Source organism: Tursiops truncatus, chromosome 1, assembly GCF_011762595.2.
Source record: "Tursiops truncatus isolate mTurTru1 chromosome 1, mTurTru1.mat.Y, whole genome shotgun sequence".
Taxonomy (NCBI): Eukaryota; Metazoa; Chordata; class Mammalia; order Artiodactyla; family Delphinidae; genus Tursiops; species Tursiops truncatus.
The window spans coordinates 119,194,013-119,219,973 of record NC_047034.1 but is presented as its reverse complement, the minus strand read 5'-3'; the positions used below and the strand labels follow the sequence as shown (position 1 = coordinate 119,219,973).

Sequence of the window (25,961 nt, the reverse complement as noted above, 5' to 3'; positions counted from 1 at the left end):
AAATAATGCTTGTTGATTCTACAAATTATTCTCTACTTCGTATCAGGGACAGCACTGATGAATGGGGTAGTAGCCCTTGGTATATAAGCACCAACAGTGCAGTGAACATAGTTTGCTGAAAATTGGGACAAGAGCAGAACTAGAACGACAAGGAGATTTGTACAGGGAACATGCCCAATGCTACATAACCATAAATATGGTAGTTAATGCACAAACTTTGGCTAGTTTTGCCTTTGAAATTAACTGAACTGTATCAATGGATTGTGCAGTGTTAAGTGAGCAGTATGCCTTAGCTTATTCTATAGATGAGGCAAATGTGAAAACAGATTAAACTGACTTTTGCAGAATAATTATTCCTTTATCTTTTTGAATGGGAAGGAATCTTCCATTTTGAAATGTATATAAAATGCTAATCTCTAGGTTCATGACATTGTTTTTTTAACAATTTTTTCAAACATGCTATTTTTCACTCTACAAGACTCTAACCTGTAAAAGAAATAATAAATAAACTTGGAAAATGCTAACAGTAAAAACACTTCAGCCATGGCACGTAGAGCCAGAAGCCAACGACAGCCCTCACTTATAGAAGTTAGCAGTGCTTTCTGTTCACTGTGAAAGCAGGATTCCACATTCAAACAAGAAATTGTCATTCAACAGAACAAATCAGGTCAAGAGAATCAACCATATGATATACTAACAGATAGGAGGCTGTGATCACATGAAGAAAAACAAGAACAAAAATAACAATCAAACCTCATTTCCTGGGACATAATATTGATGGCAAGATTTCTAGGTAATCATTCCTTAATTTAGTTTAGATAAAACTTCCAACGCAGAACACTGTTAGGAAGTAACAGTGATGTAAAAGTGATGTAAGGCAAGTACTATATGTAAGACAAACTAGAAAAACAGTTTTTAATTTCCTCTAGAATTTACTGTAGTTACCATGTCATAATAACAAAAGCAGATCATTCTTAATGTGTAAATTCATTTATTAATTTAAATAAAAATATATGATCCCCACCACATAAACAGGTAACTCTAAATCTACTTTGAAGTTGAATCAATCAATAAGCATCTATTTGGAAACTATGCACCTAGTATCATATTATATCAAAGATAAGGCTCCTGTCCTCACAGAATATGGATCATTGGTAATCAATCATTAACCTAGTGAATGTCATAATATATTGAGGAATATATTGGAAAACTAACAAATTTCTCTGGACATCATTTATCTTGCCCTTCTGAGAGACTTGTAGATCTAGATGAGATTAGTTTGGAAAAGGTGTCTTGTTTAGTCCAGAAAATCTTCAGAGTCCAATATAGTTCTGGGCTAATCAGAGACTACAGAACCTTTATAAGGTTCTTTTTTTTTTTTTTTTAAGATTTTTGGATGTGGACCATTTTTAAAGTTTTTATTGAATTTTTTACAATATTGTTTCTGTTTTATGTTTTGGTTTTTTTGGCCCCAAGGCATGTGGGATCCTAGCTTCCCAACCAGGGAACAAACCCACACCACCGGCACTGGTAGGCGAAGTCTCAACCACTGGACCACCAGGGAAGTCCCTATAAGGTTCTTATAAAGAAGTAGGCTTGGAAATCAAGCAGTCTTACTTTGAATTAGCATGTTTTAGTCAAAGGTATGGAATCAATGATCAAGTATCAGTTAGGAATTTCTGTAATGCCCTCCAATGCCAAGTGACCACTAATATTCTATTTCCTACTATGATGAATCCTTGATGAGAGGCAGAAGGCATAAAGAATATTCCCAGCTATAAAATAAATTGCACTCCAATGTCTATGATTGCTAAAGATAAATTTTTTTTTTAATATAAGAAACTCACTGAATCAAATGAATGCTAATTAAAGCAAATGTAGTGTACGTAAAACTGAGGTAAGAAACCTTTAATTACGCAGGAAATCTGTGGAAGGATTAATCATTTTAAGAGAAGAATCATTTTTCCAGTAGCCCCACTGCTATGAATGATATCTTCATGAGCCTGGGCCACCTTCTCCAATGGATACTGGGGACCTATTACTGGTCTCAACCAACCAATTTCCATTCCAGCTTGAAGGGCTGCTGCAAACTGCTGAAATTCCTCCTGAGGAAAAGAAAAAGTTTTTTCAGTAGAGGAACACATGACTTAATTTTCAGAAGCATTAAAGTTTTTCAGAATCTAAGAGAACATTAAGAATTTCTCACAAATACGCAGCTTTTGTCAACTTGTCCAGAACTACAAAAAAAGTAGTTCTCTATAGGTTAACCATTAGTGCAATTTGTCTGTGACGGTCTCAGTTTACAAAATACCTATCGTCCTGAAGTAATTAGTAATTGCGAATAGTATCTCCTTTCTCTTTCATAAGTGCCTTGGCTTGGAAAATAAAATTATACTGTCACCCTATCTTCTAGGGATTATCTTCTAGGGATGTTATCTTCTAGGGATTAATCCTTAACCCACTTAGATAACTAACTTTAACATCTACTTAAATTTTCAGTCTGCCTGACTAGACAAATTATATCAATGTTTAAGGTACCAAAATCAGAGTCACTTCTTTTCCTACCTTGGTGGATGAATAGAGAGCAACTCCTATTATGCTAGATTCCTTTGCCATGGTGTCCCGTGGGTTTATTTCAATAGGACCCCTGCTGCCAACAACCTAGTATGAAAAACAGCATGTCTATAGTTAAAGATGACTGCAAAATAGAGTTAAATTACGATAAAACTACAAAGTGGTAAAAAAAAAATGAAATACTTACTATTACTCGTCCTCCATGTGACAAAAGATTCAAATCGTTGCTAAGATTTACATTAGCTAGCATTTCAATAATGACATCAACTCCTTTTTCACCAACAGATTTCTATATAATATAAAAGAATGCAGAGTAGATTAGGAAAAATAATCTATATATCATAGTCCCATATATTACAGAACTGTGTTTCAAATGACATAAGATGCTATATTTTAAAGACTAATAATGCAAATTTTAAGATAATGTAATTATATAGTGATGCTGTAATTCCAAGGTACTAGCTACAACATCTAAAATGATAAAGGTCTGTATTAAATAAATTGCTATAATGAAATAAAATTTGTCCAAAATTTTCAGGTGCTTAGACTCAATTTGACTATAAAGTACTTTTTCCTTAGCTGAAAATTTTCTATCTTCAAAATGTACTTCAATAGAGAAAGAAGGAACAAATCAAAAATCCAAAACTGGATATTGGGTTTCCCATTTTTATTAAAAAACAGAAAACAAAAGAAAAAAATCACTGGCTGTTTGCTGTTGCAGGATTGTGTGTGTGTGTGTGCATTCAGTTTTGTTCTAAGTGGTCTACAATCAGCTTGGCAGACTATTTCTTTTCCTTTGGGCTCTCAGAGGTCGGTTCCCAGCATCTAAAACTGGATCTTAAATAAGCTATACATATCTACCTTATATTCATTTATTTTAACAAAAAAATGAATACCTGTGTCAGGCACTGTGAGAGGTACTAGAAATGCCAAGATGGACATAAAGAGCTCAAAACAAAGTGAGGAAGATGGAAAACACTACAATCTTCGCTGTGATGTGATGGGCTAAGTACTATATTAGCAGAAATAAACCACAGGTTACGGAGGGAATAAAAGTTAGAACTCTGATCACCTGTAAAGGTCAGAGAAAATTCCACAGAGATGATGACCTGGGCCCTGAGGGATGAGTAGGAGTTCCTTAAGTAAAACAGAAGGAAGAGGGCGCAAGAGGAAGTTAGACATGAGGCAGTCGGTCTGGACAAAAGAAACAGAAAAGCAAAGATGTAGGGACTAAGAGTACAGGTTGGAACTGGAAACTGGCCCAGCAGAGCTGAAGTACGTATCTGGGAAAGAGATGGGAGTGGGGGAAGAGGTGGGAGACAAGAAATTGCAAATTGGTTCAGACTGTGAAAACACACCAAATGCACGTTAAAAGATTTGGACTTTTGGGGGGCAGGTGTTCATTAATTAATTCTTGTGCCAGACACTGTTTTAGGCACTGGAGGTACAGCAGGGAACAAGAAAGACAAAAATTCCTATTCTCAGGGAGCTCTCATTTCAGTTATTTCTGAAGACTTTTTTCTTTCTTTCTTCCTTTTTTTAAACAGAGAACCAAATAATGCTGGAGACAGTAGAGAAGACAGAGGGGAGATTAGCTCAGCTGGGAATAACAGTCAAGGCTGAAGAAGATGAGGACTAAACTAAGTCACAACGATGACTGGAAAAGAGAAACAGAGACGTATATGAAAGGCATGTCAGAGAAGACACTGATAGATGAGGTGACCAATTTGATGGGTAGGAGGGAGAATGGTGATTAAACAACAGGGACAGGAAATGAAATGTGGGTTTCTGTCCTGAGGGACCAGATGAGTGTCAATATCTAGTAGGCTGATGGCGTGAAGGAATGAAACAGGCCAGAGGTAGTGTTGGAAACCAGCAGTATAAGGGTACGTATGAGATGAATCAGGATGGAGGTGCAGCACCAGAGAAGATCAGAGAGCAAGGGGGAAGACCTAAGGAATACCAACATTTAAGTAAAATGAAGAGAAGGGAGACTGAAAATGAAGTCGGAGAAGTAAGAAGAGAGCCAGCTTCTAGGAGGTGTGGTCAGGGTCAGACAGGATGAGGACTGAGCCAAGAGCAGCTGCCTGGTAACTAGGCGCTTACCAGCACCCCTGACAAGCCCTGTAAGTAGCTGGGGTGGAAGCAAAACTGCAGTGGAGGTAAGGAAGTAAAAGCAGTAAGTACCCCTGACTTTTTCAAGAAGTGTGGTGGTAAAGGAGGGGGAGATAAAAAGTTAAGAGAATGTTTTTGGAGAATAAGAGAGACTTAAGCATAAGGAACCAGTAGAAGAGACGGAATTAGACTGTAAAACAAAAACATATTCTTAAAATAACTGACAATTTTTCATCTCTGATACTGGTATCATGAGTGCACACTCAATCAATTTTAGGTTCCCTCAACATATAACAAAGGAGTGCCTTTACTCAGTTTTTTGGCAAGATGATTTAGTGGTAATAAACTCTCGGTCATATTTTTCCTCAGTTTGTAATGACCTTGTTTACACAGTAATCAGTACCTGGAATATACCAATTCTTTCTCAACATGAGCAAGTAGTTTGGGGATTAGCAAAGTAATAGGTGTTTAGTAAACTGCTACTACAGCACAAATGGAGAACTTCAGAATCTGTTTGAATTCTGTTGCAGCAATGGAATGGATGCAATAATAACTAAATTCTATCTCGTGCTTTGGATGAGGTAGTGCTCACTCCTCCAAAGTATCCAGTAAACAAATAAACTTTACTCCCTAGGCTACACAGATCCAGTTTTTAATCAGTGGATAACTGCTCTTCTATGGAAAATATACACCAATAGAAATTATATTAAGACTACCTTTTTGTGGCCAGAGGTGGGGTGGAGGTGGGGGATGGGTGACAGGGGTAAAGGTGGGATCAGAAGGTACAAACTTCCAGTTGTAAAATAAGTTAAGTCATGGGGGTGTAATGCATAGCACGGTACCTACAGTTAATAACACTGTATTATATATTTGAAAGTTGCTAAGAGAGTAGATCTTAAAAGTTCTCATCACAAGAAAAAAAAATTTTATAGCTGTGTATGGGGACAGATGTTAACTAGACTTGTTATGGTGATCATTTCACAATATTCACAATATATATTAAAAAAAACAAAAAACCTGCCTCACAGCTGCAAATACAAAGCTGTGGCTTTACTTAAAATGTGATTTGCATTAAAGAGTACCAGTTTTTATAGCTATAAGCCTCTAGAGAGGCTATATTTTACTTAGTAAAAATAAACAAGACAGAAATGATAGTGAAGGTTTGAAAACTAGACATCTCTGTTAAACTAATTAAATCTTTAAAACACACATAAGCAAAAGAAACAACTTGAAGAGAGTAGTTGATAAAAGAACTTACAAAAAAAATGTCTCCCATGAAACAAAATTTTACTTTTATAAAATTATAGAACAATTTTACCTTAATTTTATCAATGTAATTAGCTTCTTTGTGATTAAACACTTCGTGGGCTCCATTTTGCAAAACAATCTTTTGTCCTTCCTCAGTACCAGCTGTGCCCAAAACCTTTAAGCCATAAGCTCTAGCAATTTGGCATGCTGCTATTCCAACCTGAAAAACAAAATATGGCCCAACATTTTAGATTCTTTGTATCCCTGCAAATATTTATTAAATACATATAATGAACTTTAGGTTCTTCTAGGTTCTAGCTATTGTTAAGAAGTTTAAGAGCCTAAACAAAGAAATAAGAACAACAGCTAACTATTACTGAGCATTTATAATATGCCAGGTATTACACTCAATACTTTCTATGTATTGCTTCATTTCATCCTCACAAGAAGCCTATGAAGTAGATATTGTTATTGTCCCTGGTCCACAGATGAGAAAATTGAAGCTTATATATATGGAAACAGGAGCTGGACCAAATCAGATTGCAGAGCTTGAGTCTGTAACCACTGCACAAAATGTTCATTTAGCATCTGCTTTGTGCAAAAGATACAGGGTTTAAAGATGATGAAAATGTGCTCACTGACTTCATACTTTAATTGTACATATAAAATATTACATAACAAAGGTAAGGCCTCTACCACTTAAGTGGAGGAGACAGGTACATACATGACCAAATTAACTTATTCACTAATATGATGAATGTTTATTATTTATTATGTGCAAGACATGATTCTTCATGCAAGAAATTTATGTTCTAAGGTAGGGGGAAGATAATAAACACATGAAAAAATAAATGAATAAAGTAAATTCAGAAAATGAAAAGTACTTGAAAAAAATAAAACAGCCTATTGGGTTATAAAGAGATAGGGAAAGGGGCCAGTTAGGTCATCAGGAAAGGCTGCTCTGAAGAGGTGAGACCTGAATGAAGTGAGGGATAAGCACGTGACGGTCGGGGAAGCCTGCTGGAGATGTTGTAGGCTGAATGGTCATGGTTGAACCAGGAATGAGCTTGGGGCCTTCAAAGGTCAGAAAGAGGGTCAATGTGGGACTTCCCTGGTGGCTCAGTGGTTGGGAATCCGCCTGCCAATGCAGGGGACACGGGTTTGATCCCTCACCGGGGAAGATCCCACATGCCCCGGAGCAGCTAGACTCGTGTGCCACAACTGCTGAGCCTGCGCTCTGGAGCCCACTGGCCACAACTACTAGGCCCGCATGCCTGGAGCCCGTGATCTGCAATGGGAGAGGCCGACGTGGTGAGAGGCCCGCGTGCCGCAATGAGGAGTGGCCCCCGATCGCTGCAACTAGGGAAAGCCCACGTGCAGTGGCAAAGACCTAATGCAGCCAAAAATAATAAATAAATAAATAAATTTATTTAAAAAAAAAAAATGAAAGAGGGTCAATGTGGCTTGAGGGCGGGACATGTGGGACAGCAGAAGATGAGGCCAGAGGGGCACAGAGAGGCCAAGGCACACAGGGCCTTGGAGGTAAAGGCTTTGGATTACATTTAAGAGTCATGCAGAACTACTGCAGAGTTTAAGCAGGAGAGGGATATGATCCAAATTAGGCTTTTAAAAGAAATTCCAATTATATGAGAGGCAAAAGGAAGGTAGGGGGAAATGGGAGTAGGAAGACCAGGCCTTCCTTATAGATTGAAGGTGGAAGGTGAGGAAAAGAGAAAAATTAAGGATGTCTCCCAGGTCTTTGGCCAGATTAACTGCGTAGATTGACTGGGATAAGGAAGATTAGAGAGGATCAAGTTAGTGAGAGCATCAAGAATTCACTTTGAACATGCTGAGCTGCATATTGCTCACCTAACTGAAGATGTAAAGTCATCAGCTGAATATGGGTATGGGCTAACAAGAATTCAGAATTGGAAACGTAAATTTGAGATTCATCAGTTTAAAGCCACGGGACTTGATGAAATCACTAGGGCACTAGATAAATGTGCTTAGTATAAAGGAGAAATAAAATTATTTTAGGAATATAGATAAAAGCAATTATTTAAATTGTAATACTAGGAAATACGTTTGATCACATGCCAAATGAATGGCACAGATAAGGGTCCCATACATTTAGAGCAAGCTTTCTCAAACTTGGCACTATTGGGCCGGGTACCTCTTTGCAGCGGGGACTATGCTGTGCAGTGAAGGATGTTTAGCAGCATGCCTAGCTTCTATCCACTGGATGCCAGACCCCTTTACCCAGTTGTAACAACCAGAAATGTCCCCAGACACTGCCAAATGTCCCCAAGGGGGAGAAGAGATGATATAAAATCACCCCTTATTGATAACCACTGGTTTAAAGGAAGGTAAAATGATTATAGATTGGGCATGATAGAAAAGAATTAAGGTGAAAAATGACGATAGAAACTAATTAAAATTGCAACAGAATCACAGACTCCCAGGCCTGAAACAGACCTTAAAGAGTATATGGCATATGGGAGTGATGAGCCTGAACCCACTTGGGTTACGGTGAGGATCTGTTTGATTTCACCAAAACAAACACTGGGAACTCACTGTCTACTGAGTGCAACAGACATTCAATTCCATGAAATAACAATACACTATGTGGTTAGCATGACTGATTTTTGCTACTTTAATTTTCAATTAAAAAAACAGGGGGCTTCTAATAAAACCACATTTCAACCTAAGAGTTAATGTAAATATACCTCCTTATGCTCTAACTACTTCAAAGGGGCACTCAGTAGCTATTTTAAAGGTGCTGTTTATTCTATTCTTGTCAACAATTATACTAACAATATTCCTTCAATAGATTATATGTCATGATGTGTCAACTATTTTTTCTTCTATTTATTTTGCTGACACTAAAATAGGGCACTCCCCACCAACATATCGGAATAATAGCTGTGTTCATACATTCGACACCATTTTAAATACACAACATAATCCCAAAGGAATTTGATTTAAATGAGGACAGAAAGTACAAACAGAAGCAAGACAAAACCCAGCACTGTTTCCCTCTGATAGGGCAGGGAGGATCAGAAGTGCTTCACACACCAGGTCGCCAGCCTATCCCTGCCAGCCAAGGATTTAACAAACTCAGCCAGCACAGGGAACAGTGCGGATTCTGCCTTTTAAAAAAAAATCATGGTGAAGCAACCTGGCTTTTTACAAGAGAGTAAAGGGAATAAAAAGAGATTTTCTTTAAACTCTTCTCTCCCCTTCCTACTGAAATCTCTCCCTTTGATACAGAGCACAAGGTTAGCTCTCTGAAAGCCAAAGCAATTTAAATACATGAATGTTTGACAGATCCTTTAGTTATTTAGGGTTAAATTTAATTTAACCCCCAAATAGCCTCTTCGCTGAAGCTAAACAATGGGCGTTTTTTGACAAGGTATATCTGTCATATTTTCTCAAGCCCCAGAAAGACAATCTTGGTGTTTTTTAGTAAATAGTCTGATCTGTGAAATCCTTCAGAATTAATCTATTGAAGGTACACAGGAAGCTGGGTGTGAAACCTGGTGATACGTTCACATTAAGTAACAGATAATGCAGAGGTCTGAATTCTCTGTTTGTATTATCTGGCCACGTTTAGAGGTAAATTCATATTCTCAGGATGCCTCTCATTATTCTGGGAACAATGTGGCATTAATAGGTTACTTCTTTCCCTCTACTCTCTGGAATACACAGTGCCCTGAAAGGGTTAAGCAGCTTCCTCAAGGTGAACCATCCAGCCCCAGGCCCTATATTTTAAAAATGCGAAATCCTGTCTCCAAAATTTCTAAAGCCTTTACCTGCAGGATAGAAGTCATGTGGATTTCTTGTTAAATTCCAACCTCAGAGCTCTAACTTTTCCTCTAAGCTCCTCGGAGGCAGATTGACAGCCAGTTCCTTGAAGAGGTTTCTGACAGCCTTGCGTTGTGTGATTTCACTGCAGGGCTGATTTTATAAGTTCTGAGTCCCCCTCCCCCACAGCCCCATTAGCATTTTAAGCCATGGGTTGTGGTGTGAGGGACACAGCTGTATACTATGTACCCCACGAATGTCATCAAAGCGCAGCAGGCCAGGAGGAAGGGAGCTAGAAAGGACAAAGACTCGCAGTGTGGCTTTGCAGTGCTGTCTGGGGCAACAGTGGTAAAGCTTTAATGAGCCTTAGTTTCCTTATCTAAGGGAATGTGGAATTTACATTAACCTTAAAGAACTGTTTAAAATTCTAAATAAAAATTCTTGTAACATTCACTACTTGAAGAGAAAAACAAAGCCAGTTTATCTTGGTCCATACCCAACACAGGTGGAAAACCTAATGCATACGTTTTTGACCTGGTAATCTATTGAATTAACCAAGAAATGCTAAACTAATGACAGGGAATCACCTTCAGAAGATGGAATTTAAAGAAGCCTCGCTACAAAAAGAAAAAAAGCACCCCTGACTATATTTACAAATTTGGCTTTTAAAAACAACTTAAAGAAATACAACGTGAAACGCACAAACGTAAGCTCTTTTAAAAATAAACTTAAAGAACAGATACTTACCCCTCCACTAGCCCCATGAACCAGAACACTTTCTCCAGCTTTCACACGGGCACTGAAAAAGAAAGCATAGCTTCATCACCTTACTCTGGAGCTACTTAAGCTCAATGCTTGTCATAATTCTTAAGAGAACTCTACCCTCAGTTCAACTAACACTTACCCAAAGAGGAAACTCATCGTGATATATAACCCAAGATATTCTCCAAGCTCCACAGGATCAAACAATGGTTCTTCAGAGCCACAGATAAAAGTAAACCTTCAATTCACTTATTCATTCAACAAATGTTTATTGGAAGTCTATCACATGCCAGGCACCGTTGGGATGCTGGGATCACGTTATTGGGCTACCTTCTCAGAGGCCTTGTTGGTGTGTTAAGTGAAATTGCTTCACCTAGAGGAACTGGAGTCCGCCATTCATTCCCATAGAAAGTGTCGCAAAACAGGGTCGTTACAGCTCAGTCTTTATTCCATGGTAAACACAGAGTAATACCCAAGTAAACATAGCAGCTACTGCCTTCCTTCTCCATGCCTTTGAATATCTGGCTGCACAGCCTCTAAGCCCTCGCTTCAGGAAGCAATGCTGAGTCAGTGATGGTAAGAGAGTATAAAACACAATAAATCCTGTCACACAGGTTCCCCTGTCAGCCCCTAAAATGTCCAGACCCTCTGGTGAAATGACATATTCTTTTTACTTCTGGTTCATACCACTGTTTTTCTATTGCACTGAAAACATGGAACATGGAACGTGCAGCAAGACAAAGAGGGATGCCTTATCATTTCAGATGGACAAGTGCTGATGTCTCAAGCCAGCAACCAATGTGTGATCCAGAGCTGACGCCCAGCAAGGATCCTTTACTCACCAGGACAATAGGGCGTGGCCACCCTGTACAGACATTATGTTCAATCTGGGAGTGAGAACACAGTAACCTGGAGTCCTGCTCAAGCCCCCGTGCCAACAGCTGACAAATGACAATTGTGAGTCAGTAAATGAAGTTTCTCCAACATGCTTGCTTGGAGATGAGGGGTTGAGGGCAGTGAGTTAAACTGAGGGTTTGCAACGATAAACTGAGATAGGTATTACCAAAACATTTAAAAAAGTAAAATACAAATGTAAGGGAATAGGATTACTAACGTTATGCCATGGGTCATGAAATGCTTCCCAATGATTGTTTTTTAAATCTTATAAACAACTCCTCACACACTAAGCACATTCTCCTAAACCTCTGGGCCTGCAGTGGGTGGAGCAAAAGCTGGCTAACCCTCTCCTGGATCCCCATGGCTACGATCCTTCTATCCTTGTGTAGGGTCACTGTGATGGTTAATTTTATGTGTCAGTTTGGCTGGGCCATGGTGCCAGATATGAGTCAAACATTCTGGATGTTTCTGTGAAGGTGCTTTTTTGGATGAGATTAACATTTAAGTCAGTAGTCTTTGAATAAAGCAGATTATCTTCCATAATGTGGATGGGCTTCACCCATTCAGTTGAAGGCCTTAATAGAACAAAGACAGACTTCTCCCAGAGCAAGAAGGGATTCTGTCAGCAGACTGCATTTGGATTTGAACTGCTGCTCTTATTGGGCTCTAGAGCTTGCCAGCCTCCCCATCAGATTTTAGACTCACCAAGCCTCCACAAGTCAATCTATCAATATATACATTCTGTTGGTTCTGCTTCTCTGGAGAACCCGAACTAACAGTCCTCTGTCCCTGGGGCCCACGGCAGGCCTGGAGCATGTGGCCTGGCCTTCTGTGCTGCTGTAGCACCCCATCGCAGTTACTGAAGACTAGGACCTGGCACATAGGCTTCCTCCTCCACCCCCAATCCAGCCCCAATCTGGGAGATTTCAACATTCGTGGGAGGAAACCCGCAAATCACAATTCCTGAATTCTCCTCTGCTTTTATCACTCTCTCCCTACACCTGGTAGCCACCCCTAACCATTCTACCTGAGGAATATGAGACACTAACAAGCAATATTAACCTCCTATCCTGATTCTGTCCTATACTCCTCCTATCCCATACTCTCTCGAAACTTCTTCAGCTTCACAGATCGCTGTCTCTCAATTGCTCCTTTTCTGCCCTCTTGCTGCTCCTGGCCTCACTTCCCTCCCTAGTCAGCGTGGACCCCATGGTACACTGCCCCAACTTCTCTCTGTCTTCCTCCTTCAACGTCTCACCTCCCTGCCCACCAACTTTTCATAATTACACTACCTCCTCCAGGCTTTACAGATGAGTTCTCCTTTCGACTGAAGCCAATCTCTCTATCTCTGTCCTAAGTCGTCTCCTTGCCCTGCTCAGGATCTTGTTCCATCTGCCACTCCGCCCTCTCTTCCAAGCCTTCCATCTCTCCCTCTCTGACAGATCCTTTCTCAGCTACAAACATGTCCAAGTCCTGTCCATCCTTAAAAAAAACCTTTTGTTCCCACACTCTCCTCAAGTACTCTTCTACCCCTTCCTGCCTGTCTCGCCCACTTTTTAAGAGTAGTCTCCATTCAAGAATCGATTTTTTTTTCCTTCCTCAACCCATTCAATCAAGCTTCTGTCCACCACGCTACAGAAAATGAACTGACGAAAGCAACCAATGACCTCCTAATTGCTAAGCCCGGCTGGTATTTTTTCCCAAATAGCCCTCACTGCTGCATTTGACAACTAGCTTACCTCCTTGTTAGCAACATCAACTACTACCCCTAACACTACCCACACTGACTGTACTACTCACATACTAAGAGCTTTACATGCACTAATTACCTCATTTAATTCTCAGCACACCCCATGAGGTACGTGCTATTATTATCATCCATGTTTTTCAAGTCAGTAAACTACCGTTGAGACAGGAAAGCAACTTGACCAGTAGTAGGTGGAGACAATACTATAACCTAGGTATTCCTGTCTTCAACACCTACGAGCTTAACAGATGTTTAACAGACGTGGTGACTCTGGACTCTCTTGCCCTTGGGATACACTCCCTTTGGTTCCCTTAGGACTCTGTTCCCTACGTTTGACCACACTCTTCAATGCTCACTAAGGTTCTAGTCTCACTCCACTGTTCTTCTCACTCCCTGAGGGATTTCAATGACTTTCATTTTGTCAGCTCTCCACATGCTGACAGCCCCAAATTTATACCTCCAAGCTTCAAGCTTCAGACTCTTTCATCCGACAGACTGCTGGACTTCTCCATGACGATGTCTGTCTTAGTTTCACATTCAAAACTGAACTCAGTTTCCCTTTGAAACTTTTTCCTCCTTCTCTTTGTCAAAGTAAACATTACCCAAGTTTAAAGCTGTAAGTATTCTTAAGCTCTTTCTCTCCCTCATTCTCCACATGCAGTCACCAAATATTTCTGATTTTACCCCCTAAACAGTTGTCCTTTCCTCTCCATCTCTACCACGACCCTTGCTCTAGCCCTTAAGTATTGTTCCTAGAGGGTACTTCTATAAGACCCTCCCATCTCTTTCTCCATTCCCGTCATCAAATCCATCCTTCGCATAGCAAATAGGTGATCTTACTGAAACACAAATATGACAATATCACTCTCCTGAAAAAAACACTGTATGACCCCCCCAATCCCTTAAGGAACAATGTGTGAGCGCTATAATCTAGCTTTTTATTATCTGAATCCCGCCTATTTGATAATGGCAGCTAACATTTATTGAGAGATTACTATGTTCCAACCTTATTCTTCAGCACTCTTTGCCTTGAAATCTTCTATCTAACAAAAGCAAACTGCTATAGCTCTTTCTCCCCAGATACCATGATGTTTGCCCCCCACACCAACTATTCCCATTGTCTAGGATGCCCTCCCCACTCCCAGCTACCCTTCCCCAGGATAAGTCCCTCTGATCCTTTTCAAATATCTAGAGAATTTAATTACAATATAGATTCTCAGGTATCATCCATGGAAACTGACCAGTGGGTCTAGGGTAGAGCCCTTTTAAGTTGCAGCAATTAGTTTCTGGAGCTGGATAACAAGATTTTTGAACCATGGCTTTAAAATAATCCAAGTCTTACATCTTGCCACGAAGCCCTAGCTCATCACCACAGGCACATCCCTTGTGATCCCATAGATACCTATGCACATCTCTACCACTGTCCTTTCCACATTATACATCAATATTATTACTCTTACTCCCTTACTCCCTTCACTTACTAGACTGTGAGCATGACGAAGACAAAGACAGTGTTTTGCTCTTCTTTTTTTTCTTCAGTGATTAGAATAGTCTCCCAAATTAGCAGTTTCTACTCCATAAATCTTAATGGGAACCAAAAATGACCGACGGTGGACGGGTGGTAGGAAGCATAAATTATATATTATCCTCCTCCAGTTAATGTTGCCCTCCTCTAGTGCTGATTATAAAGCTGACAGAGTGTGTTATTACCTGTGAAGCAGAGCTCGATAGGCAGTAAAATACGGGATCCCGATGGCAGCTCCTTGTTTAAAGTCCAGTTTTTCTGGTAGTGTGTAAACAGTGTGATCGGCTGCCAGAGCATATTCTGCGTAGCCCCCAGAGATTGTGCTTGTAGTGAAAACCCTGTCACCTTTCTGGGGAAAGCAATAAATTAATAAATGCTTTAGGGATTAAAAATGATGTCAAAATGGGTACGATCCTTTATAATGCAACCTTTATAACAGGAAATAAATGAGTATTTATATACTGTTTTCTACATCCTAAGGTCTCATAAAAATAACTTCAAAATACCGAACATTTTAAAATGTTCTATTAATGGGAACTAGTAAGAAGTAAAATCAAGGGAAATAGGAAAAATAAAAGAAAGAATGTCCAGCATGGTCTAATAATAATGATGATAACTAACCTTTATTGAGTGCTTGCTGTGCTAGGCACTGCGTTAAGTGTCTAATGAGTATTATCTAATTTGATCTTCATGACAGCCTATGAGGAAAGTACTTTCATTATCTCCCTTTAGATAATCCCACTACACAGATGAGGAAACTGACGCACATACAAGTTCAGTAATTAGCTCAGATCAAGCAGTTAGTAAATGGCAGTTAATATAAAACTTTTTTTTTCTTTTTTTGGTCCAAAATACCAAGGGAGAAGAAACAAATAAAATGTAAGGTTTCTTCCACACACCAAACACCTGTTCTAAATCTTTTCCATAGATTTGTTTCTGTATTTCCCTCATTTTTCATGCATACACCAAAAAGCAGGCAACTCTGCCTGGATCTGACCAGCAAAGATGAGCCAGGACAGATGTCTTCACCTGTCACAGCACTAGAAACATAAAAACTCTCAATAAACAAACGTCTGCTGGGTCCTTGCTACTGGAAAGCAGAAGCATGACTGAGGGTAAGGTAAGGCACCACACAAGCACTACAGGCCTGCCCAAAGTAACCTGCACACTAGGGAAATTAGACTGCCCAGTACAAGCACCTCTCCTAACTCCTATTTCTTTTTTTTCTCCATAATACGTGGAAATCTTATAAGATTTCTTTTTAATTGAGCATGACATAGGCAACAGAGTTGTTGCCACCTATGTAGGATTACAGATTCAAGAATAAGTATATATGAGAGTGTACACACACATACACAACAGTTTACAAAGATACAGGAAAATAAAAAACACCTGTAGAAAATAGTTTTCATGTTACTTGTTATGCAGGTCAGCCTAAAACCAAACTTAGTGGCTAAGTTTGAGAAAGAACGGTCTTCCATTCCTTTCAGTAATAGAAGAGTACACTGTACAATGATGAAAATCATTATCATTTTTTGCCTCTTCTCATTATTGCCCCCCTGCAACACACACACCCAAGATAAAGTAAGAGAATACAGTTTTTCATAATCTATTTCACAGGTCTATTAAAGAACTAGCCTCAACAATCTCAATGTAGTAGAGAGAATATGAACATTAGAGTCTGCCATACCTACATTCAAATCCTGGCTCAGTCATTTATTAGCTGAATTCTATATCAGCTATGAATTACAATAAAAGCTAACTCCTATTTCTTAAAGAGAATAAAAAAGGAAATACTCCTCGGAATAAGCAAAACAGTAAGGCAATAATTCTCAGTATACTTAAATTTGCCCTATAATAAAGCACTATGTGGTGAGGTAGAGATAAAAAAGGTTCAAAAGGCATCTAGGAGTCAAAGACAAGCATCACTGCTTAACAGTGTTGCCTGCAAATGGTCAAGTATGACTAATGTAAGATTAATTCTGTTTTTACAGCTTAAAAACACATTGCATTGATTTCAATATAATTCAAACCTGTTCTGAGAATCCACTACGGAAAGTAGTACTTCAAGTTCTGTGATGGATATTAATAGCAAGACACTCTCCCTAATCTCAAGCTTCTTAAATGCTAGGAAGAGGAAAAAAAAAGGATAGAAATAATTACAAAGCAAGGCAAATACGATGGGCCATCAAAGATAGGTACAAGAAAAAGAAAGGAATTATTTCTAAGTTGAAGGACTCAAGAACAGCTTCACTGAGAAACTAGTATTTGAGGTAGGCTTTGAAGGACAGAACAAGATCTTGAATTGAAAACCAGACCTGGGAAAAGTCATTATGGATGAAGGAAACAAAGTACATCAAGGAACAGTGGCAGGAATAGGTGCTGAGAAATCATCAGCATTCATTCCCAACGAATAAGTAGTTTAATGTGTGGAATGTAATAGTTTCGGGAGATAAAATGAAAAGAAATGAAAGCTGGAAGGTAAAAGCCCTTGAACCCATGTATATAAGTTTCAGTTTAGTTCTGCCACGCAGAAGAGCCAATATGAACAAAGACACAGAGATGAAAGAGCATGGGATATGCAGGGAAGAACAAACAGTTATTACTAAAGAATAAACTACAGGGTGAGAAGGAATGGGAGATAAGAATGGAAAAAGATAGGTGGGGGAGAGAGCACGAAACAGTCTTCTTTCATAACATAAGCAGTTCCAGCAGTACCTTGAAATCTACAGAGAATTAATGCAAGAGTTAAAACAGAGATGTAGAATAATCATAAGTACATTTTAGAAAATTACTCCTTATAGAGCAAGGATAGATTCTCAGGGGAAGAAGGGAGGGTGGTAAGTTGTACCTATTATAGAAATCCAGGTAAAGGACCATGTAAGATAACCAGAACTACACTACAGGCAGTGGGGAGGAAAAGAGGAGAGAGGAAACAGTTCCAGTAAGGGAGAGCTGAGTGAGGGAGAGTGAATGGAGAGGTAAGCCTCAAACCCCAGATGTCACCAAGACAGTCACATGAGACAGCAGCAGATCTGCTGTGAGAAAAGATGAGCTCCCTTTTAGACACAATGAGTAAGAGGTTTCTGGAGGTTGCCGATGTGGGTCCTGTGCCCTGCAACACAACCTTCTGTGATGATGTAAATGCTCTGCATCTGCACTGCCCAATAGGGTAGCCACTAGACATCTGGGTCTATTAAGCATTTGAGTAAATGAACTTTTCATTTTAATTGAATGTGAATTTTAAATAGCCTTGTGTGGCCAGTGGCTACTGTATTTGGACAGCACGGGTCCAGAGCTTATTAGAAGATTCTAAGCTAAGGATATCACATGTGATAATGGAAACCAAGGGTGTGTATGAGACCATCATGAGGGAGAAAATATAAAAAGCAGAGTCTAAGTAGGGACGGCGAGCGCTGGGCAACACACCAAGATGTGAGGGGCATGCAGAGAAAAGGGAGCTTGAAAAAGGATGCCCAGAGAGGAAGGGAGAGAGAGGATGTCACAGGAGCTGAAGAAAAAGATTTTTAAGAAAAGTAAGTGGCTGAGAGTGTCAAGTGTCACACAGAAGTCAAGAGAGATAATGACATAAAAGGGCCCATTAGCTCCAGCAATATAGAGGCCATTAGTGAGCGGTGGGGGCAGAAGCCAGACTGCCACAGGCGGAGGAGTGGAAAGCTGTAGGAATTTGCCTGGCTTCCTGGGCCTGGGCCACGTTAATCTTCGCTGTCTCAGTTCAATTTTGGTAAATGTGCTGCCATAGTTAAGCAGGTCAAGGAATCATGAGGAAAGACGAAAGAACATGAATTTACTATGTTTTTTATGTCTTTTGGCACATAAATAATGAAAGCCCTGATCATAACATTTTCATTGACTCGGTCACCTTGGTCTGAGTCACAGCTCTAAAAATGTAGAGCTGACCTTGCATTTTTTCATCTTTTACTGATTATTCAAAAGAATTAGCCTTCCCTGTATTCTGTGAAACTAATTTTATAGAAGAAATAAAAAACTATGCTGGCTGTGTATTACCAAGAGTTAGGAAATAGTATAATTTCCTTGCTTCTTTTCTTTCCTTACGTATTTCTGTCAAATCAAAGGATCATAGTTCAATTCTGCGGGGATATGGAAACACAGAAATGACCCAGCACTTACTCCCAACAATCAGACAAGCAAGGTCTCTGGATAAAAGGTAATTTCTTTTTTGACTAGAGGAGTCCCCCAAGTGGCAGAAATTGTGTAATGGGGCCTTTTAAAGACTTAAACACAGATATACTTTACAGCTATGTTAAAATGTTAAAAAAATACATACATATTAAGCTAAAATAGAAATAATTAAAAATGTAATACCTTGAAAGCAGATACACTCTCTCCGACAGCTTCTATTATTCCGGCCACATCTAAGCCAGGAGTATAGGGTAGAAGTGGTTTTCTACTGTAAGTACCAGAGCGAATATATGTGTCCACCGGGTTTACACCACATGCTTGGACTTTAATTAGAACCTGCAATAACAATGTACTTTAGTTCAAACAGAGCATTTAGGCATTCATTCAGCATTATGCTAGGACTGTAGTGATTATGGAAGCTATAAAAATGGTGAGGAAAACCCTGCCTTCAATGAGCTCACATTACAGTTTTACAAACCCAACATATACACACACTATAATATATAAAATAACTAATAAGAACCTGCTGTCTAGCACAAGGAACTCTACTCAGTACTCTGTAACGGCCTATATGGGAAAAGAATATAAAGAAAAAAGAGAGTGGATATATATATATATGTATAATTGATTCTCTTTGCTGTATACCTGGAACTAATACTACATTGTAAATCAACTATACTCCAATAAAAATTTAAAAAATAAAATAAAATCTGAGTGCACTAATAAAAAGAAAAAAAAGATAAGACAGAATGGTTTATGTGCTATAGTATAAACATTTGGGAAAAACAGTGGTGGAAATATGAGCGGATGTGTGGCAGAGACCACTATGTGCTCATCAAATCTATTTCCTCCTCCTCCTAGGCAGGTAGGAAGAATATTCCTTCCTGGCTCCTTCACAGTTACGAGTAGCCAAATGGAATGTGAACAAAAGTGATGAGAGCTCCTTTCAGGCCTGGCCCACAAAGACCTTCCTAGGCAATTCACATAGTGTCTCCACCCTTCCATAGCAAACTCAGAAGAAAGGTGTTGAAGGTGGCAGAGCCACATGATGGAAGAAATCCAGGTCCCTAAATCACTTTGGAGGAGAACTCTATCCACCAACATTTTAGAATTGTGGAATTTAGTGAATGAGACATCATTTTCTATTGTTGAACCCTTGACATTTTGAGGCTACATCAACAATAGAAGCTAATTTTACCTTAACTGATACAGAACGATTACTTCTGCTATAAAAGTAAGGAAAGGTCTTACAAAGGAAGTGTATTTGAGCTAGGTCTTAAAGAATGAGTAGAAATTCTTTCAGAATGGGAGAAAAAGGCTATTTCAGGTTAAAGGAATAGTATGTGCAAAGACAGAAGGAATGACAGGACCTCTTGGGGAAACCAGATAAAGCTTGTGTTGTTACAGCAGTCTGTTGAGAAGGAATGATAAGAAATAAATATTTGCCAAATTATGGCCACACTGTAAAAACTCTCATAAAGCTTGCTAAGGAAATTAGACTTGAGAGCCATGGAAGGTGCAATAATAAAAATACACAATTTTTATTGAAAAAGTATATTGTTGAAGTCACCGGAAATGATTAAACTCTGCATTTAAATTTTCTTATATGTGAAAAAGCATGTATGCAGAAGAAAATTATTTTCCCCATGCATAAAACAAAGATCATGACTGAAAGTCTGTAACAGAATAACTTGTTCAAACCTAGTTATGACTCCATTCAGAAAAATCCAATTACACAGATGATTCTCAACTTTAAAACTTTTCTTACAAGATGTTATTCCTTTTCATACATTTACTTCACTAGTTAGAATTATGTTAGCCTTGTCAGAGCTTATAGAGGCAAACAGTGTAAACTCTGTCCTAATTCAATGTCTTTATAAAGCATTGTGAGTTTGCTTCTTTCGAACATTAGCTTGATGTGCTAGAGATGCACACTCAGTGTAATTATTGCCTGTTTTTAAGTAATGATTTCCACCTGATGGTCTTTCGGAATTGGTATGGCAACATTCGACTGGAGTTTCAGCACTTCTGGTCCACCAAATTCAAAAACTCTAATAGCTCTCATCAACTTCTGTCCAGTCGCCATGGTGACCTAGATACTAAGGAAAAAAATTAACATATTGTCATATTGTATCTAGGCTGTCACTATGTTTTTTTCTCCTGGAGGGAGAAGATCAAACAATTTTTCAAACAACAGTTTAAATCATGAGCTTACCACTGATCTCATTTCATGTTTGAGGACCTTTCATCTTACAAATCCTTCAGCTGCAAAGCAAAGTACTTCATATTACTTCCTGTAGGGATTCAGTGCCTTCAACAAGGGAATCAAACATACAAACAAAAACATCTGGATAGGTGAGACATGATACAGTATCTTAGGTTTCCTTTGGTGTAAGCTTGGGCTGCAACATCTTGGAATTCTAGGAGCTAATTTAAGTTTTCTTAACATTAGATAAATAGATCTTCTTTTGTTAGGTTATGTAATATTTCAAATATAGAAAGAAATATAAAGAATATAATAAACATTTACCTGCCACCCAGCTTTAACAAATCTTAACATTGTAAAAACCTAAAACATGTACATGTAACCAAAGCCTCCGGTACCCATCCCCAATCCCATTTCTGTCCCACAGTTTTAAGAGATGACTATTCCCATAAACTCAGTGCTCATCCTTCTCAGGCAAGATGTAATACCACTGCCACATGTATTTACATTGGTAAACAATATGTGCTATTGTTATTGTTTTTCATGTTTTCAAACTTTATTTAGATTGGATCATATTGTACTAAATTCTGAAACTTGCTTTTTCTTCTCAGCATTAAGTTTTTGAGATTTATCAATGTTGAAACACTTAGTTTTATGAAGCTCATTCATCTTAACAAAGAAGAACAAACATTAAAAACTAAAAACACTGCTTTGTATGTAATCTTTTTTAATAATGAGGGTAATTTATAGTTAACCTTTCTCTGCTACCACTGTTAATATTGAAATGAAAACTCAAGAGTTAAAATAAGTTTAGAAAAGGTAAAGAATATTTATATAGAGAATTGGATAACTTTGAAAATCTTATACCTATAGAGATGCAATGAAAGGGCTTTGACTGATCTCCATAATTTTATTTGTGTGCTATGACAATTTCTTGAAATTAACCATATCAAATATCGTTAGACTCTGCCAACACCGGGAACATCTTTGCTAACTTCTGGAATAATCATATTCACCAACCACGAGCCACTGAAACATCAAAAAGAGTTGCAGAAACTAGGGCTTGAGATGAAAGATCTTTGCTGTACTGCAGTCCAACACAGGACTCCTCAGAACGGAGCCCATGCTAACTATAAAGTAGCGTTCCATGTGTGAAGGGAATCAAAGCACTTTGATGGTATTAATGGGAAGTTCTTGATATAACTGATCAAAAGTTGTGTCGTTTAAAAACCCTTTATTTAAAATGATTTAATATAGTACCTAGCACAGAGGAGAAAGTAAACTCTCCATTGCTAAAAGGCTGTTTACCAATGACATATCCTGAAGGGCAGCCCTCTTATAAAAAAAAAGGGGGGGCAGAAGCAGGCATAAACCTCACTGCACTGTAGAGCACCAAGCAGTCCTAGGGTGAGAAGTCCTGTGCAGGGAGCTAGGACCAGGAAAAGGCAGCTCACGCCATACCTACTACCCAGCAGTCTCACTACCGCATTTCTATTTGGGTCTTCGCTCAAGCTGAGTATTTCTTAGAGAAGAAAGTGAAATATATACATAAAGAAAATAAAACAGAAAAAGAAAAGGTTGCACAGATCAGACTTTTCCACTCTGAAAATAAGAAGATAGTTCTTTTGTTTTTTCCTTTTTGTCTTCAGCATGGTGTTGTGGAAAGAGTGTGGGCTGTGGAATCTGACAGTTCTCAGTACGAATCCCAGATCTATCATGTACTAGCTGTGTGGTCTTGGGCAAGGAAGTCACTTTTTTTGAGCTTCTTCATCTGAAAACTTGAGTTCCACTCAGGGTTACCATGCAAGAGACGGCAAGTATCAACCACAGAACCTGACAAATGTTTACTCCTATACATAGTGATATCACAGTTCCTTTCCCATCTATTTTCTCCTTTCCAATTTCTTATTCATTAAAATATCTTTGGTTCTATAATTCTATAGTCATCTTTGATTTAATGTGACAATATTTACAGCACTTTTTTGTAAAATCAAGTCCTTAGCCTCAAAGAGTTCACAGTCCAGAGAATCATTTAAACAAAACACTAATGCCAAACACTGGTTGTTATTCATTCAACATGTATTTTTTGAACGTTAATTGTAAGCAAGGCACTGTACCAAACTCAGAGACCACAGAGGGCAAAGAGAACAAGCCCCACCCCTCCCCAGCTCCTGCCCACTCTGCCCTCATCTCCCCCAATGCACACACACACCACGTTAAGAGGAGTAGCTCTTTTTCCACTTTCAATATCTACCTACTTCCTACCTATTTATTTCTTTCAAGCTCTCACATCTATCTTTACACCAACAGACATCACTGGTACCCTCAAAAAGCTGTAGCAATAATAAAAGCAAAATTACCCTGAAATAGGATCTGTCAAAAATATCTAGCACATACATTTTTTCCCCTCACTTTTGGACATTTGCTAAGTTGGAAGAAAAGAACAAAGGAAGGAGGAGATTCATCCTTAATCCTGGATTTAGAAGACCCCCCTTCTTTGCCAAGTACTACACCTTATCCTATGGAGCTCGTAAGGAAACAGGGCATGACCTTGACAGCTCTGACTTCTACTGTGTTTCTGGCGATCTAACTTCCCACTGAGCCTTTGCCACCATGATTGATCAGGCTCCAATCTGCACTCATGGCCTTTGAACCCCCTCAACTACCCACAGGATCCTCATCTGCTTCATAATATAGGTACTATGCTAAAAAAATAATAGAATAACACAACACACTAATATTAATTACAATTCTTAAACCCTTGCGATACCTGATTTCTTCTAAAAAGCACATCTTTCACACCCATTGATATAATTTTCACAATAGGTAGAAAAGCAAGCTATTAAAACCACCATTTAATTGTGTGCAGAAGTGGAAATAAAATCACCATCCATGTTATGGATGAGAAAACATTCAGGGGGTTAAGAGACTCACCAGGGTCACACGGAAGCACAGCTGGAAACCAACACCTTAAATATTGTTAGGTGTTTTTTTCCCCTTACTGTAAAATCCTTTTCATCTCACCCTTTGAAATGCTGGCATATAGGACCTTTAATTTCTTAGAGATTGCAGGTAGCATTACATATTTTATGATTAAGGTATCTGCTCTGAGTCTGAAAATTTTCAAATGCCCATAAGTTAAGGGCTCTACTAGAGATACACTGGATGTGATTCTATTAGGAAAACTAATAATTTCCCTATCTGTAAAATGGGGCCAATACTCCCTACCATAGGATCCTTGTGAAGATGAACTGCAACAGCACATGGTGAGTGCTTCAGAGCACGCCTGACAAGCTGTAAGCTCTATTATTCAGAGTAAATCATTTGCAGTCAGCAGCAGGCTGTCACACTGCTTGTGTATTTTAATTAAGCCTATACTTCAAATAGGTTTTTCTATTTATCAAATATAAACTTTAAAGAACTAGAGCACCTTGGTTTAATGTTGGTTTTACTTTTTACCTCTGAAAGGCTGCCAACCATACTTTGCAAATGGAGGAAATACAGAATTTAAAATTCTTCCTCAAACAGTGATCTTTTCCAAGCTACACTTGAATCTATTTGGTTTAAATGAAAATTAAAGAGATAGGGAAAATGTGGGAAATATATTCACACAAAATGAACAGATCAATTCACAAAGCCAAAGCAAAGGCATATCATAAAAGCAAACAGAAAATCCTTAAATAATTCTTAAGTAAGAATTTCTAGCAAGAAAAAAAACTTGGAAAGAGAATCAAACATTACAAAATGTGCTGCTTTTGATCAAGAATGACTCATGTCAGCATATTATTTATTATTCTTAACCCAGAAAAAATTTTAACAATTAAAAGTAGCCACAGAAAAGTCTCTTACTGGCCATGTGACCTTGTCGGGTTACTTCACTGGCCTGGATCTCAGTACCCACTTCTGTTAAGAAGGGGTGGAGAAGGAGTTGAATAGATAATTATTCTAAACCCCTCCAGGTATTCTGAGGAAAAGACTGGATGGAGCGGAGCTCGGTGCGATTTACTACTGCTGACCAGACACTCATGGAGCATCCCAGTGGTTTCAGTGGGAATCACACCGCCATTTCTACTAGTTGCGGACCAATAGTCCAAACCTTTGCCTTTCAGTGGTTCAATCATTAACACACTTTTCTTGGTCACTGAGATAAGTTTCCTCTAGGAACTGCGTAAATATCCCACGATGTGTTCACAAGGTGTTTTGTTAATTTTCTTTCTTTTGAAAATTCTTCTAGGTGGGAGCCATGGGGCGGGGGGGCGGGGGATGAAAAAAATCTACACATTTCTCTCCAAAAGTAAGACGGCAACTCTGATGGCAAAGCAGGAGGAAAGGCCGGACAGAAAGAGCCCTGGGAAACAGGAGCCTGAAAGGAGAAAGTGGCTCCTCCGGCTGCCTGTGGCGGGGGTCACAGCAAACGCGCGCGGCCGCAGGAATCCAGATCCCAGGCCGGGCCGAGGGGAAATCTAGAGGAAGGATAGGCAGAGGGAGCGGGATGGGGGGAGTACCAACGGGCGCCCCACCGTGGGACCCGAAACACTCACTCTGCCAGAAAGCAAAGCCGGGGTCTCAGGACCAGCAAGTAAAACTGCCCTGGTGATTTACGGATGACCAACTTGCAGCACCTGGAGGGGAATAACTTCGGCCACGAACACCTTATTCACTGGTTCTAGGGGAGGACGGAACGCAGGACAGGAGCGCAGCCAAAATCCAGCTCGGTTCCTTTGGGACGAGCGCGGGGGAGGTCCGCAGCCTGAACTAAGGGGGCTTTTTAAACCACTTACCCGGTTCTAGAGTGGGAAATCAAAATCTGTGAGGGATCCCTCAGGTTCCACGGAAAAAAGGCACGGGCCGCGTCATCCGCGGCGCTTTCAGGCTCCGCCTAGCCCCGCCCCCAGGGGCGGGCCCGAGGAAGGAGTTTG

General features: G+C 39.3%; 1 protein-coding gene across 2 annotated transcripts; it reads right to left on the bottom strand.

Moving 5' to 3' along the window:
• Positions 1 to 1,366: 1,366 nt before the first annotated feature.
• CRYZ (crystallin zeta) lies at positions 1,367 to 25,946 on the bottom strand. Of its 2 annotated transcripts, XM_019919995.3 has the most exons (10): positions 25,824 to 25,929; positions 21,052 to 21,101; positions 20,812 to 20,935; positions 19,020 to 19,172; positions 14,858 to 15,021; positions 10,489 to 10,540; positions 6,008 to 6,157; positions 2,762 to 2,863; positions 2,566 to 2,661; positions 1,367 to 2,105 (listed from the first exon to the last, which is right to left on the bottom strand). In XM_019919995.3, the coding sequence occupies exons 3-10, from the start codon at positions 20,920 to 20,922 to the stop codon at positions 1,941 to 1,943; spliced, it is 993 nt and encodes a 330-aa protein (XP_019775554.2). In that variant the 5' UTR covers positions 20,923 to 20,935; positions 21,052 to 21,101; positions 25,824 to 25,929; the 3' UTR covers positions 1,367 to 1,940. The 2 variants fall into 2 exon arrangements, with proteins under 2 accessions (XP_019775554.2, XP_004326424.2); XM_004326376.4 differs by lacking the exon at positions 21,052 to 21,101 and having other exon boundaries at positions 25,824 to 25,946.
• Positions 25,947 to 25,961: the final 15 nt, after the last annotated feature.